Source organism: Belonocnema kinseyi, chromosome 2, assembly GCF_010883055.1.
Source record: "Belonocnema kinseyi isolate 2016_QV_RU_SX_M_011 chromosome 2, B_treatae_v1, whole genome shotgun sequence".
Lineage (NCBI taxonomy): Eukaryota > Metazoa > Arthropoda > Insecta > Hymenoptera > Cynipidae > Belonocnema > Belonocnema kinseyi.
Window position 1 is genome coordinate 86,147,199 of NC_046658.1, and position 17,564 is coordinate 86,164,762.

Here is a 17,564-nt window from a genome sequence, read left to right on the forward strand (position 1 = left end):
TGCCTTATAGTGTATAAAATCGACGTGGTTATTCATGCTTGTTTTCGTTGTAAATCTTTTCCCGAAAAATTTACATCTAAACTGTGGCATGACGCCACGATCGAATTTTTGTTGAACAATCAAATTATTTTTCCACTTATAGGTTTTATCACACTTTTCGCATTTGTATTTCCTGTCGGGTTCCTGTCTTGATTCCTTAATTTTCTGATTTAATTTTGTCCTCAATTTATTCACATCCAAAATAGCAGCTTCTCTTATATCTACGGTACATACTTTTCAATCATATTTTTAATGACGTTTTGGCCCGTAACTTCCTTTGTCTCAAGATCTAAAAGTTTACGAAAGTGCAATTTATAGTTTTTTATTTCAACATAGAAAAAACAGAAGATAAACTTTACATCGATATCCGACGAAAGATTCGCTGCAACCAAAATTAACTTCACATGATGAACTTTAACGAAATATCGGTTAAACTTTCTTTTGTTTTTCCATGACAACACATGTGTCTTTAAAAACACGAAGTTGTCTGAGTAAAACCTAATCCATCTAAAAAATTTCCTGCAACAAATTTTATCATTACTGTATTCTGTGGAAGTTTGAAATTACATCATTTGATTCCAAATCTAATCATACCTTGGCTGTTTTCTTCCTTAATTACTAATGTTTCGCCATTATCGTATTCAAGTCTTGGTACCAGACTTATGATAAGAAGAAAGTTCAATAGTTATACCGTGAAAAGAAGTATGAAGCACATATTTTGGATTTTCTTTCGACCTCGAAGTTGTCTTTAAAAAAATTTTTTAATTTATTTTTTGTTCTTAGATGTGCCCATGGATGTATCATGAAATATTTAATATTAGATTAAGATTAAATTAAAGGAAGGTATCTAAATTTCCGAAAATAGTTATTTCATTAACTGAGAAGAAAAAATTTCCTTAATCTATGTTAGTGAAAAAAGTAATAATTTTTTATAGTAAATAATAAATCATAAAGAGACATTATGAAAATAAATGTTGAGACAGCAGTGATCACGGTACCTTAATCTTAATTTCAAGCCAGGAAGTTTGTATATAAAACTGATCCCTATAGCTCATTTATATTTTTTTTTAACACTCATAATAGCTGTAAACCAGTTCAGAATTTTACCAAATTAATTTACTGTTATTGATGGAGAATAAATGCACTCTTTCAGAATCTTAAAAAAATAAAAATAAATTTATTAACATGAAACAAAACAATTAACCTTAGCATTTTCTTTTACGATCCCAAGCGTCGAAAACTTTTCTTTCATTGCCGATTATCATCAACCTACGACCTACGAATCCAATATTATTTAGTGCGAATTTCCTAATGTTTAAAGTGTCGTTTACTTAATTACTTGAAATGTAATGAAGTTATATGTCTTGACAAGTGATTTTTCCAATTACTTTTGTGACCACAATAGTCGCAAATAAATTGTTTTTTTATGGCTGAGTGTTCTAAACGTTTATGTCGATGTAAATGTGTTAGCCAAATGTAACTTCGCGAACATTGGTCGCAATTATGCCTCATTTTCGATGGCTGTAATTCTGTTTTAAGATGTGCAAGAGCCACATGGCGAGTCATGTTTCTTTTCCTTGTAAATTGTTTGCCGCAGAATTTACATGTAAACTGTAGAATAATACCGCATTCGTATTTTAGATGGTGATTCAAATGCTTTTTCCATTTAAATCTGCGTGCACACTTTTCGCACTTGTATTTCTTTTCTAGTTCCGGTCTTACAACATATTTTTCCTCGAGATTTTGGCCCGTAACTTCTTTCGACTCTCGATCTGAAAATTTACCAAAATACAATGTTTAATATTTTATGTCATAGTTTTAGATGCGATCTTTTAATTGGGAAGATAATCAATATACCTTGGAAGATTTCATCCTTGATATCTAAAGTTTCATTATGGTCGTATTCAATTGACGTCTTGGCACCAAAATTGTCAGAAGAATTTTCACTAGTTGGTTTATATTCCAAAAAATAAACACATTGAAAAGAAGTATGCATCTCACCTTCGGTTCCTTTTCGATATTTTACATTTCTTTTTCCTCGTATAGTTGTTTTTAAAGAAGTTTTTTTATCTGTAAAAATAAAATTTTTAATAATTATGTTGCAATTTAAAATTACTGGGATAATTAACAGGCTTAAGTTTCTATAGTTGTATTTTTATCTGTACCTATGGATGTATCATGCAGTAGTTTATGTTAGATTAATATTAAGTTAAAGAAAGATATCTAAATTTCTGATAAATAGTTATTTTATTAACTGAGAAGAGGTATTTTCGTTAATCTACATTAGTGAAAAAAATTATTATTTTTTATAGTAAATATGCATCATAAAGAGAGATTACGAAAATAAATGCTGACACAGCAATGATGACGGCATCCTGATCTTAAGGTCCAACCAGGAAGTGTATGTACAAAATTGTTTGACATTCCTCATGGGCATATTTTTTTTCCAAAAAATGATAATAGCTGGTACCCAATTCAGCATTTTATGGAATAAATTTATTGATATTGATGGAGAATCTGTTTCAGAATCTTAAAAAATTCGAAATTTATTTTATTAACATAAAATCAAACAACTAACATTTGTCTTTTGTTTTCTAATCACAAGTGTCGAAAACTTTTATTCGATTGCCTTATATCATCAAGCTGCGGCCTCTCATTCGTATATTGTTCACGAAATATACAAAATGTATGCATCAAATTAACAATGTACATAACAGAAAATTCATCATTTGACAAAAGTGATTCGTAAGTCAGAATCTTAAAAAAAAATGTATTTAACAATAGAGTAATAATATTGTGATTCCCAAATAGAGAAATCTTAGGTACACAGCTATTTAATGTCAGGAAGAAAAGCATTTAATATTATTAAGTATACATTTCCTAATGCTAAAACTATTGTGTCCTAAATTCTTTGCTATGAAAGGAAGTAATATGTCTTGACAAGTGATTTTTCCATTTACTTTCGCGGCCACAATAGTCACAAATAAATTTTGGTTTTATAGTAGAGTGTCTTAAACGTTTATGTCGATTTAAATTTTCTAACCGATTATAAATTAGTGAGCATTTGTCGCATTTATGATTTAATTTCGATTCTCGTAAATTTGAATTAAGGTGTATACGATTGACGTGTCTATTCAAGATACTCTTTCGTTTAAATAGATCCCCGCAAAATTGACATCCGAATTGTGGCATGACGTCACATTCATATTTTAGATGTTGATTCAAATGCTTTTTCCACTTATATCTGCGGGCACACTTTTCGCATTTGTATTTATTTTCCGGTTCCTGTATTAATTTCGCAATTTTTTTGTCCGTAAATTCCTCCGGCTCTTGATCTAAAAATTTACCAAAATTAATTAAAAATATTTTATTTCATATTTTAGTTACGATGTTTTTATTGCGAATGTAGACATACCTTGGATGATTACGTGCTTGATGTCCAAAATGTCGGCATTGCAGTACTCAAATGAAGTGTTGACATCAGAATTATTGTGAGAAGAAATTTCAATTGTTGTATAGTGGAACGATGAATGTAGTCCATCTTCCACCTTGACAAATGTTTCTTGGTCTACAGAAATAAAATTTTTAATAATTATCTTGCAATTTAAGTTTTTTGGAATAATTAACACGCTTAAACGTTTACATTTGTATTTTGAATGTACCCATAGATGTATCATGCAGTATTTAATATTAGATTAATATTAAGTTAAAGAAAGGTATCTAAATTTCTGAAAAATAGTTATTTTGTCAACCGAGAAGAGAATATTTTCGCTAAGCTATATTAGCGGAAAACAGAATAATTTTTTAAGTCAATAATCAATCCTAAAAAGACTACGTGGATGAATGTCGGCACAACAATAATCAAGGCACCTTAATCTTAAGGTCCAATCAGGAGGTGTAAAAATTGCTGTTAACAAATTCAGTATTTTATAAAATAATTTATTGATATCGATGAAGAATAAATGTACTCTTTCGGAATCTTCAAAAAATAAATAAACACTTTTCGCAATGATGTCTCGTTTACGATGTCTTTAAGTTGGTTTTAAGGTACACTTGATTTATGTGGCTACCAATTTTGCATTTTTGTTTAAATAATTTGCCACAGATGTACATCTGAGCTACGGCATGACGTCGAACTCGAATTTGTTATGACTATGCAAAGAACATTTCTATCAGTAGCTTCGGGCACACTTTTTACATGTGTAATTCATTTCCAGTCTTCAATCCTAAACTTTTTGCGTCTTTTGACTCTGCAGTTTATTTTCAGTAGCCAAAACATCATCTCTCATACTTAAAATACACAATTTGGATTCGTACTTTTTATTGTATTTTTCACCTGTAACTTCTTTCGTCTCTTGATCCGAATATTTAACAAAACTAAATATTCAACTTTTTATTTCATAGGTTTGCTTGAAATTGTTCTAATACGACTGAAGTCATACTCTCGATAATTTCTTCTTTTATTTTCACGGCTTCTTCCTTGGCGATTTAAATAAGAATCTTTGTGCCAGAATTATTACTCTCAAATTTTATTTAATATTTTGAATTTTATTTGATTATGCAGCAGTAAATGTTAAATTAATGTCAAGTTGAAAGAGGTATCTAAGTATTGAAAGAAAATAGTATTTTATTAACTGAGTACAGAAAACATTCGCTAATTTACGATAATGGAAAACGTAATAACTTCTCATAGTACATAATGAATGATTAGGAGTCTTTGCATAATTAAATGTCGACATATACCTTCTCATCCCCATATTTTTACAAGGAAACAAAATATCTGTTAACCAATTCAATATTTGACAAAAGTTATTCATTGATATTGATGGAGTATAAACTCACATGTTACGATTTTTCAAAAAATAAAAATGCATTAACAATCGATTTTCTGTATAATGCAGTGATTTTTACGCAGCGACATATCAGACGCACCTTTACTTATTGTAGAATAAGGAATGCGCGGCTCGGGAAAAATAATACTAGATAGTATAAGGTAGAATTTTCATAAGATTACAAATTTTGCGTACTTAATTACACTAAATTAAATGAAGAACACTGGTCGCCATCATGTTTCGTTATTGCTGTGAATTTGATTTAATATGCATGTAATGCATGTGGGTATTTAAGTTAAATTTACGTTTAAATTGTTTGCCGCAGAATTTACATGTGAACTGTGGAATGACGTCGCATTCGTATTTTACATGGTGATTCAAATGCTTTTTCCACTTATATCTGCGCGCACACTTTTCGCATCTGTATTTATTTTCTGGTTCCTGTTTTAAATCCTCAATGTTTTGCTTTTTCTTGGTCGGCAGTTTATCTAAAACCAAAAGATCATTGTCTCATATATATACGCTACAAAATTTTGACTCATATTTTTTATTGCCTTTTTTACCTCTAACATTTAACATATCATGTCTTGATATGAAAATTAATCAAAATGAAATTTAAATTTTTTTATTTTATGGTTTTAATTAAGATGTTTTTATTACAAACATATCCATACCTTGGATGATTTCTTCCTTGATTTCCAAATTTTTATCATTTATATATTCAATTAAAGTTTTGGCACCAGAATTATTGCCCAAACAAATTTCAGTAGCTGGATAAGAATATGGTCCAGTAGCCATTATTCCTGGTGATTTCCTCGACTCAATCTTGGCTTTTTGAACTAGAAAATTATAGAGTGAAAATTACAACTATTAATTTTCCGTGATCGTAATCCTTATCCTGAAGTAGATATAGATTTAAAACCGACACCATACACAACTCCATTTCGTTCCTTAATAGCATTACAGAAATATTTTATTTTAAATATTTTTTTGTTTACTATTTCTAAGGGGAGAAATCGGTAATTCAAAGCAAACTACATTCAATTTGCACATTATTTTCACCATACAAGATTGAGGTATTCAGATTAAAAGCAAGTTGTAAATATATTAACTTAAAAAATTTTATTCGCCATATTTGAATATTTCATGTCCAGAAATATCTCGTTTTCTCGTACAAGGATATTCCACTTTTTGCATTAATAATCTACACAAACGCAAAGGTAAGCTTATAGCTTAAATTGTTCATTTCTTCTAAGCTTAGAAAACAGAGAAAATTTTATTTTACTTCGAGACATTATGATATTATTCGTTATCAAGTGGAAATGGAAAGAAGGTATCTAGATCGCAAAGATATATTATATTTATTAACTTGTTTACAATGTATATAATCATGATTTGCATAAATATAAATTAGTAACTAGCTACATTTCGCTGATGGGATTTCGTGAAGAGTAATTGCATTAATTTTAACACGGAATCTAGCATGATAATCATTACTTTTAAGACCGCAAAAAATGGTTAACTGCAGCAGTACATGTCAAACTGGTTAAAAAATTAATAAAGTGCATTAAAGTAAAAATTACGTTAGTATTGTACTAAATGCTACATGTTTGATGATACTCGGGCTATATAATGAAAAATTACGTAAACGGATAGGTCTCAACTTTTTTCTGAGGATCGATATAAAATCACAATCTGAACTATTTAAGGCACAATTACTTCGACTACATTGGTTACAACAATAAGTTCCTTTCGATATAATATTTGCATCTCTTTTCAAATTGATCCATCTATACGATGAACAATGTAATCTTTGTATTGAAAGCAATTAAAGCAAAAGTGACTATGATTGCTTGAAGTTTCTCGTGTCAAATTACTTGCGATGACGTGAAATTATATGTCTCGACAAGATACCTTTTCCTGTCGCTGTGTGGCCACAAATATCGCAAATAAATTGTGATTTAATGGCCACACTGAGGTATGGATTTGTGTTAATATGCACAATACCCAAGTGGCGATTCAAGGCACCTTTTTGTTTAAAGCTCTTGCCACAGAGTTCACAATGAAACTGTGGGGTGACATCGCATTCGTACTTTTGATGAAAATTTAAACTAAATTTCCATTTATAGATTCGAGTACACTTTTCACACTTGAACTTTTGTTGCGATTTTTGTTTTGTTTCTTGAATTCTTGGATTGACGTAGCAAACGAGCCTTTTATGACGATACAAATTTTGTCTTTGTGTATAGCTTCGAGCACACTTTTCGCATTTGTACATCTTTTCCGGTTTTGAATCCTTAGTTTTCTGCCTTTTTTGGCAACTAACTTTCTTCTTCGAAGTCACATTATCAGTTTCTCTCATATTTAGGGAAGACAATTTTGAATCATATGTTTTAATACTTTCTTGGTGTGTCACTTCTTTCCAGGAAGATTCTTCATCTGAAACTTTACTTAAATGTAAATTTAAAATGTTTAATTCATGGTTTCAAATACGATATTTTGATTACAAAATTAGTCGTACCTTGGAGGATTTCTTCCTTGATTTCGAAAGTTTCGTTACTTTCATATTTAATGAAAGTCTTTGAAACAGAATAATCGCCAGAAGAAATATCAGCAGTTATAAACTTTTCTTCGAATTGATTTCTTTCAGGAATAAGATTAAGCTCTTCCCTCAGGTGACCTAGCAAAATGAAATATGCCATTTTGAATTAAAAAGCATTTGTGAATATGCTGGTTGTACCGGTATGCTTATAATCTCCCACTGGTTGGAAGTATCCCATTTTTGAGATTTAAGAATACGGACAATCATAAAAGAACCATGCATGCTGTTAATGTGAAAGCAACTGGAAAAAGAAAGAAAGTTTTTTAGAACACAAAACTATTATCATTCTATTAAGATGGTATTAAACACAATTATTTACCAGTACTTTTTAATCTAAACATCTTACTAGAATTACGAGCCTAAACGTTCATTTCTGGGTAAACACTTGTGCTCTTAGATGAAGAAGTATTCTGACTGCATATTTACATTTGTGCTGCAAGCCTTTCTAGAATTTCGGAGAAAAGTACGATATTACATTTTTTAAGATCTGAATAACACTTTTCTCACGAAATGTATTTTTACGATATGTAGATGATGCTTGTCTAGCATACGTAAAATAATTTAAGAGACAACTCTTAATATTGCAATTTGTAAATCCTGAAAGAATAAGAAATGTATGTGGCCATTGATCATTAAGATTTTTAAGCTACGGATTTCATACAAAGAAGTTCAAAATCTAAATAGTTAATAAAATAGTCACTACAGAATATAAACCTAAAGTGATGTGATACAGAAACCAATATTAGAGCTATAACATTTATTGAATACTGCAGCTTACTCTTTTTTATTTCATAGTATGATATAAAAATATATGCTTCAACATGTAATATTTTCTTTTAGTTTTGTTTTTAAGATTACTCATGCGTTTTAAAAGAATGGTCGCAAATAAATTTTTGTTTAAAAGGTATATATTATAAACGTTCCTGTCGATATAAACTAAATAACAGAATTAACTTTAATAACATTTTTCACTTTTATGTCTTAATTTCGATGTCTATACGTTACGTGAAGTTATGTGACTTGCCAAGCTACTTTTCTTATTAATTTTATAGTCAAAATAATCGAAAATAAATGGCATTTAATTGCAGCATGTTTTGAACGTTCATGTCGAATCAAATACCTTAGTGAATCGTAACTCCGTGAACATGAGTTGCCGCAATGGTCGCAAATAAATTTTGTTTTCAGTGCAGCATGTTTTGCACGTTTTTTATATCGATTTAAATCTCTAACCCTCATGTAACTTTGAGAACATTTTTCACATTTATGCATCATTTTCGGAATTTTTGCAGACGTTTTTAAAAATACTTGGTGCATGTGTCGCATAAGGTGATGTTCATGTTTAAATCTTTTGCTGTAAAATTTACAACCGAACTGTGGTATGACATGGCACTCGAATTTTTTATGATTAGTCAAGGTTTGTTTCTGTTTATAGATTCCAGCACACTTTTCGCATTTGTATTTCTTCTCCGGGTTTGATTCCTCAATTTTCTTTTTCAACTTCGTCCGCCGTTTGTTAAAAGAAAAACTATTATCTTCTTTTATATTATTAAGTTTATGGTCTGTAATTTCGTTCGTCCCTTGATATAGAAATGTACACAATGTAGTATTTAATTTTGTATTTAATGGTTTTGATTAAGATGTTTTGAACTCAAATATAGTCATACCTTGAATGATTTCTTCCTTGATTTATATATTTTCATTATTTTCATATTGAATTAAAATATTGGGACAAGAATTATTGACAGACGGAATTTCAGTAGCTGTACATGTATATAGCCAACCATCATGTCTTCCTGTCGATCTCTTTGACTTAATTTTTGTTTTGGTCTAAAAAATTATAGGGTGAAAGTCACAATTATTGATTTTCCATGATCATAATCCTTATCCTCTAGCAGTATAGATATAAATCATAACCCAAACATAAATACATTTCATCACTTAATGGCATTAGAAACATTTATTTTTCTGTTTCTAAGGATATTTGAATTTTCACACATAACAAAGATAGAGGACTACGAACACCGTGCATTAAACCCTGAATCAATTATAAATAACAATACAAAGCAGACGATATTATTTTTGGACATTATTTGCATAATAGAAGATTGAAATATTCTGATTAAGAGACGGATATAAATACGTCAATTTAAAATTTGTTCTTTGTCATAATTTATAATTATATGTCCCGAAGTTTCTCCTTTACTCGTTCGAGAATTATCCACTTTTTAGCCATACTATTCAAAATTAAGGATTACTACTATATATACTTCGGACTTCTGGTTGTTTTTCCAAAAACCTTGTTGATCTGGAAAAATAAAATCCTTACTTACTGTGTTACAATACGAAATTATTTGAACGATGCAAACGCCTAAATTAAGTTGCTTAATGTTTAGAAATATATCAATTGTTTATGCAATTAAAAACATTAACGTTCGTAAGCAAATCGTGCATTAAGGTTTGAATGAATGTTAAGTTGACAGAAAATATCTATCTCATCGTACATTTATAGTAGTAAGAAGTCGCTTATCATTTGCTTGAGTAAGCACTTACGCTCTGAGTTCATAGTAAACCACACCTGGAAAAATATTTAGTAGAATAAACAAGATTTTTGTTAGTTCAGCCATAAAATGTGTTTATTACATGTACAACAAAATTTCGTAAAGACTATTAGCTCTGAAAAAAATGTGGGTAAGGTTGGATTTTGATAAGAGCTGCATCCATAACACAAATTTTGCCCACTTAAATTTTGAGCCACAAGTGAGTCAAAAAATAATGGGGAAAAAGTAGACGTTATACTCTAAGTTCGTGACAATTAAAAAAAATAACACATTTACAGTAGTGATTTAAGTTAACATTGCAGGCTTTCAATTTTTAAAGATTAGACAATGTAATGGGCATTGATTATTAGCATTATTGAACTATGGATTTTACAGTCGTCTGTGGAATTATTGATAAAGGACTTCTTACTATGTCATTAGTCTGTATACCCAAGGGACCGTAAATAAAAGGGTTCTTTTTATACCTTAATTAATGAAGCATAAAGCACATTTAGATAAGAGATTTCTCTGTATGTTCAAGAATAGTCTACTTTTTAAAATTAAAGATTACTACTATATATACTTCGGACTTCTGGTTGTTTTTCCATAAATTTTGTTGATCTGGAAAAATAACATTCTTACTATGTTACAATTTGAAAATATTTCAACCATGCAGATCCCTTCATTGTGTTGCTTGATGTTTAGAAGTATACCAATTTTTTATGAATTAAGAAGATTCGCAGTCATAAACAGATCATGCATTAAAGTTTCAATTAATATCAAGTTGACAGAAAGTATATTTAGTGACGAAAAAATATTTAGTGGAATAAACAACATTTTTGTTAGTTCAGTCATAGAATGCGTTTATTACAATGAAGAACAAAATTTCGTGGAGACTATAGGCTCTACAAAAAAATATAGTTAAGGTTGGATTTGGATAAGAGCTGCATTCCCGTAACACAAACTTTCCTCACTTAAAATTTTATTCTAAATCTGCCAAATTTAATCAAATAGACGATCTTATTGAATGAAGAATTTTTTTTCCAAACGTACTAATTCGCTTAGTAAGCCTTACTAATTAGACTTAATAAGCCTTATTACAGGCACAATAAGTCTCAAGGTGTTCTATTTTGAGCCGAAAGTGAATGAAAGCATAATGGAGAAACAGTAGGCGCGATGAAATTATTAATAAAGGGCTTCTTACTATTTCATTAGTGTGTATGGACAAAGGGACCGTAAATAAAAGGGTTATTTTGATACTTTAAGTAATGAAGGACATGCAAGTTTAGATAGGAGGAAATTTCCCTTTATTTCTTATCTTTAATTCTTTAAATATTTCATGTACCTACACTTCTTGTATTTTATCGTTGAGAGTATTAATTATTATTATATTCATTAGTAAATAAAATAGAAAATGGCCAAAAAATAGGAAATGATTTTCTAAAAATAAACTGCATGTATTTTAATAAATTTAACATTGAAAAATGATTCACGGTGATTGCTGTACAGAGTCGATTTATCCCTTCGGAATATGATTAAAACATAAATACACTAAATCGTTGACTATATATTATGAAGACATTTTCACAAAACGTATTCTTAGGTTATCACAAAAAATAGGAATGTTTTTAATTAGAAATAGTAATTTTCTCAGGATTAGAGTTTCGCGTATTGCGTTTCTTGAGATGTTGTATAGTAATATGTTCTAACAAGACAAACTTCCGATTCGTTTTTAGGCCACAATAGTCGCAAATAAATTGTGGTTTGATTGGCGCATGTTCTAAGCGTTTATGTCTATTTAAATCCCCTTGCCAAATGTAACTTCGAGGACATTTGTCACATTTATGCCTTGATTTTAATGTCAGTGAGTTTTTTTTAAGATGCACATCACCCACGTGGCGACTCACATTACTTTTCCGTTTAAATCGTTTGTCGCAAAGTTCACATTTAAACTGTGGCGTGTTGTCGCATTCGAATTTTTTATGATTAAACAAGCTTGTTCTGCGGGCATAACTTCGCGCACACTTATCGCACTTATATGCTAAAACATCACGATGTTCTCTGATACCTACGGCAAACAATTTTGATTCGTACTTTTGAATAGGTTTCTGGCTTTCCGCAGATTCATAATCTGAAAAATTGAACAAATGTGTCCTTTTTAAGTTTTTATCTCATACTTTTAGTTAAGAAATTTTGATTTAAGAGCTGTTTATACCATCAATAATTTCTTCCTTGATTTCCAAAGTTTCGTCAATGTCGTATTCAATTAAAGTCTTGGTACCAGACTTTTTGTCAGAAGAAATGTTCGTAGTTGTACAAGAATATGGTCCACCATCCCCTCTTCCTGTTGACTTTTTTGATTTCCTCTTGGACTTTTGTTTATCTAGAAAGTTATAAGGTGATAGTTACAATGAGTAATTTTCGATTATTTTAATCCTTAGCGGACACGTTTAAATAATAACAGCCAGGCAGTTTTTCTGTTCTTTAAACAATTCCAGGTGATTCTTAGAGGATTTTTTTTGTAGCATACATTACAAATACTAGCGGCTAAGGCGCGCAAGTAATAACAAGGTTACTTTTTAGCATTTTGAGTCCGATTTACTAAAAAAACACTCCTATAAAAATCACATGGAATTAAAGGCACATAAATCATTTCTGAAAGTATAAGCAATAGACAATCGCTTCACATTACTTGATGGCGTATGAAAAATATAATATAAATCTTTGTTTTTCTATTTCTAAAGTGATTCGACTTTTCACAAAAAAAATACAGTCGAGCACAAACATCATGCAGTAAACCTTGACCCAATAAGCTATAATATTAAACAACTTATAGCAAAATGTATCCCTGCTGAAACAGTTTGATCGGTCTTAAGTCTTGATAAAAAAATGTACTACTTTTCAATACGTTTTTGGTATCCACAATTTGTTATATGAATTTAACATTGGCTGTCTGTCATGATCTAACATAAGATACCCCGAAACTTCTTGTTTTCTCGTTGCAGTTTACTCCAATGTTCAGTATTAATTATCTAGACAATAAATTCAAGACTACAGTTTAGCTTGTACATGTTTGCTAACCTATTCATGCTGTTCTTTTTAATCATATAAAAATTAAAAGAATATACCCGGATTGCAGAAATCGTATATATTTATTAACAGGTGACATTATTTGTTAACATGAAATGAAACACGACTTATAATTATTTTTTAAATCGCAAACATTTAACTTGAATTGCACACATTGAACTTGTTTTTCTTATTGAGAACAGAAACGCGTGTCGATCAAAAAATCGGATAAAAACTTTAAACTGAAACTGCAATAAATCCTACAAAAGTCTGATGTTACTTGGCATATATAATTACAGATGGCGTAAACGGATATGCCTCAACAAGTTTTGTTTATGGCTTGATGCAAAGCCGCAATCATTACATTGAACTTGCTGTTTAAATTCTACGTGATCTAATCGTTTATGTCGATTTAAACTACTTAAGACACGATAACTTCGACTACATTGGTCACAATTATAATTTCTTTCCGATATATTTGTGTCTGTTTTCAGATGCATCCGATCTATATGTCGACGAAGGTAATCTTTGTATTTAAAGCGATTAAAGCAAAATTCACACACGAACATTCTAATTCCGCCGCATTCGTATTTTTTATGACGATTCAAATTTTTTTGTTGGCTATAACTTCTAGCGCATTTTTCGCATTTATACTGCTGTTTCGCTTCAGCTTTAGAATCTCGTATTTTCTGCATCTTTTTTGGTGCAATCTTGTAAACAGCTGAGGTATCATCCCTTTTTATACGAGACAAATATTTCAGATTGTCACTTGGTTCCATGTCTCTATTTGAACAACTTCCTTCACCTGAAATTTGAATAAATAGTTATTTGAAGTCTTTCATTTTACACTTTTTTGAATATATTAACTAAGAATTCCAAGCTTCACCTTTGATGACTTTCTCCTTGATTTCCGAACTTCCTTCTTTGCGGTATTTTAGTGTAAACGTCAAATCCTTTTCATTCGAACTTATTTTGGTGTCTATTTTATCCTTTTTTAAACGATTATCTTTTGTCCCTTGGTTCTTCGAAATCCCAGAATTATATTGAAGCATGTAACTATGATAATCTGCAAATCGGAGGATAGTAGGTTAGATATTTTTCTCATTATCCTGCAAACCTTAAAGTTCCAATTAAAGAAAATTGTGTGAAATTAAATTAAATATAATTTAATTATTAAACCTAGAAATCACTTTACCCCGTAAGGCCTTTTGCCTTTAAATAAAAAAAACTGTTGTTAAAATAAATGTATGGAACTTCTACGGGTCTCAACCTTTTTTATAAGGATTATCTAAAAAAATCTACAATTGATGTATATATGGAACGCATAAATATTAGTTTATTAACAAGAAGTAAGATCAGTGCTTCTTGAAGCACAAACATTTCTTGACATATAACTAAACCTTCTTTAGATTAGAGAATACGAATTCTGATGAAAACTTTACATTCGAGTTTAACTAGATGTTAGGCCTTTGAAGATCAGAATAAACAGTTAAGGGTGACGTAAAAGGATTTGACAATGTTTCTTTGCTATTCGGTATATAATCACAATTGCCAAAAACAAATTCATCTTTCAGTGATATGTATTCTAAATGTTTATGTTGATTTAAGGAATCTACAGAAATATAACTCCGATTACACTCGTGACAATTATGCCTTGTTTTCGATGTCCCAATGGCTTCTTTCAAACTCAGATGTACTTGACCCACATGGCGACGTAGAACACTCTTTTGTTTAAATTTTTTATTGCATACCAAACACGTAAATTGTGGTATTGCATCGCACTCGTATCTTTGATGGCTTTTCAGACCTCGCATATAGCTATAACATCGGCCACATTTGCTGCATTCGTATTTCTTTTTCACTTGCTTTTCAGATTTTTTAATATTTTGCTGGTATTTCAGCTGACGCATCCTGGAAGCAATCAGCTTTTCGTTCTTTCTTATATCAACAGTGCATTCTTTCAAGTGATATTCTTTATTATTGGCTGGTTTTATGCTTTTTATTGAAGAACTTCCTGGAACTGAAAGTTCAATAAAATGTGAAGTTTTTTATGCACTTTTATCAACAAAAGATTTAGTAGAAGCACAAAGCTTTACCTTCGATAATTTCATCTTTAATTTCCAACGTTTCGCCCTGGTCGTAGTCAATCGTGTAAGTAATATTTTTATGATCAGAATTGCCATCAGCTTCTATTTTATTGCTTGTGGGCTGTGCATTGTGAACTACTCTATGATGTCTTGAAAAGTCAACTTTGTACTCAAATGTTTCACCACAGAGAGAGCAAAAATATGGTCCACCTTTTGGCCTTCCTCTTGCTCTCTTGAAATTTCTCTTTAATTTCTTTGGATTCTGCTGAGCTGAAAATATCAGAAAAATTCCAGTTACAGCTTTTCAACGGTTAGATAAATCTTATTCTGATTTCTCTTCATCCTATTCTGTAGAAGTTTACTAAAAATGTGCCAGTTACTGATTCTCAGTAAAAATTCACTGATTAAAATTTGAAGAGCATTCTGCAAAACTTCGTTCTACATGGTTCCAAGGAAATGGGTTTTTTTGAAAGTTTAATACTTACCAAGCGCTTAAACTAAATGGTCGAAAAAGCAGTAATATTAGTACAATGCAATGATATAAATGAATTACTAATTTTTAATCGAATGCATTTATTTCTTTTTATTACTAGTTACGATTCAGTTCACAAAACTTCAATATTTAAAGCAAGATATAAGATATAATTACAGTTGGGTTTTCGCAGAATTTAAATATTAATTGTGGCCTGAAGCCGAAACGGTATTTTTTATTAAAATTCAAATTAATTTTCTGTGGATAACATCATACATACTTGTGGCATGCTTACTTCTTCTGATTCTTCAATTTTCTGCTTCCATTTTCTCCGCAGTTTGTTAACATACACAACTGTATTACCGTGAATTTAATTTTAATTTAAAAGGCATTTAATTATTCAATATAATTATGTAATTATATATTATAAAAGTTATTTTCCTGAAGATTTAAAAAATAAAAATGCACTTAGCCATTAATTCCTATAAAGACATTTTCAGGAAAAGTAATCTTGAAAACTAAAGTTTTCAATTTGTATTCGAAATTCCCTAAATATTGAAATAAAATAATTTCTTTTTTATTTTTCAATTAGTATTATAAATTTTACAAATATTAAAGCTTCACGTATTAAATAACTTGAAATGACGTGACGTTATATGTTTTGACAAGTTAGCTTTTTCTTTCGCTTTATAATCACAAATATCGCAATCATATTGTGGTTTAACTGTTCCGTGTTCTAAACGTTTATGTCGAGTTAAATCATTTGGCCAAATATAACTTCGAGAACATTTGTCACAAAAATGCCTCGTTTTCGACGTTAGTTCATTTATTTTAAGATGTACAAAATCAACGTGGCGACTCACGTGACTTTTCCGTTTGAATCGCCTGTCGCAAAATGTACATTTGAACTTGGGCGTGGCGTCGCATGCGAATCTTTGATGATAATTCAAACAATATTTGGTTCTATAGCTTCGCGCACACTTTTCGCATTTATATTTCATTTCCGGTTTTGTATCTTGAATTTTCTGCTTCTTCTTGGTCGGTAGTTTCTTAAGAGTTAAACCAGAAGATTCTTTTATATCTAAGGTACACAGTTTCGTGTCGTATGTTTCATAACGTTTTTGGCATACAATTTCTTTGTCCTCTTGATCTGAAAGTTTAGCAAAATGTTACTTGATATTTTGTATTTCATAATTTTGATTAATATTTTTTTAATAAGAAACTAGCCATACCTTGGGCTACTTCAGCCTTAACTTCCAAAGTTTCGTCATTATCGTACTTAACTGAACTCGTGGCATCAGGATTATTGTCAGACGCAATTTCAGTGGTTGAACAATTTACAAGCAATAGATTTCTTTGAGAAAGACAACTGTACTCTTCTCTCTTGTGTTTCCAAAAATTAATAAACGATTTTGTACCAAATTTCGGATTAAAATCTGCAGCTGGAAAAATAAAATTTTCAGTTACTATATGGAAATTTAAAATGATTTCAATGTTTTGCACGTCTAAGTTTACGCTATTTTATTGACATGGCTGTTCTGCCTAAATTAAGAAGACGGATGTCTTAGGAATAATTTTAGGAAAAAAGAATGTTTTGCGTCAGCGCACCATGCTGTTATTTTTAATTATCTAAAAATTAAAAGAAAATATCTACATTGTAGAAATTTTGTATATTTATTAAAATTCTTTCACTGGAATTGTACACATTGAACTTGTTTTTATTATTGTTAGTGGAAAAGTATGCACTTGGTTTAAGTGAATATTTTTTTTTAATCTCAATTTTAAAAAGATTCAAAACACAAAAATGCAATAAACCACACGGAGAAAAATGGATGTTCAAAAGTAAATATTTAAAATATAAAATAGTACCGACAAAACATACATACATTAACACGTAACATCTACTATCTTGTTAAAATATTGGGC

At 30.2% G+C, this 17,564-nt stretch overlaps 1 protein-coding gene and 1 long non-coding RNA gene across 2 annotated transcripts; both read right to left on the bottom strand.

Annotated features, from left to right (window-relative positions):
• Positions 1-1,244: 1,244 nt before the first annotated feature.
• On the bottom strand, positions 1,245-15,508 carry LOC117182863 (zinc finger protein 208-like). Its single transcript, XM_033375974.1, has 16 exons — positions 15,465-15,508; positions 15,176-15,315; positions 14,716-15,099; positions 13,966-14,145; positions 13,708-13,884; positions 12,226-12,393; positions 12,034-12,141; positions 7,393-7,551; positions 6,786-7,310; positions 5,546-5,710; positions 5,204-5,359; positions 3,455-3,607; positions 3,159-3,374; positions 1,897-2,109; positions 1,530-1,811; positions 1,245-1,315 (listed from the first exon to the last, which is right to left on the bottom strand). Exons 1-16 carry the CDS (start codon positions 15,506-15,508, stop codon positions 1,245-1,247), a joined length of 3,141 nt encoding a protein of 1,046 aa, XP_033231865.1.
• Positions 15,509-15,728: 220 nt separating this feature from the next.
• Positions 15,729-17,073, bottom strand: LOC117167182. Its single transcript, XR_004466363.1, has 2 exons — positions 16,871-17,073; positions 15,729-16,788 (listed from the first exon to the last, which is right to left on the bottom strand). It is a non-coding gene; the product is annotated as an uncharacterized LOC117167182 (long non-coding RNA).
• Positions 17,074-17,564: the final 491 nt, after the last annotated feature.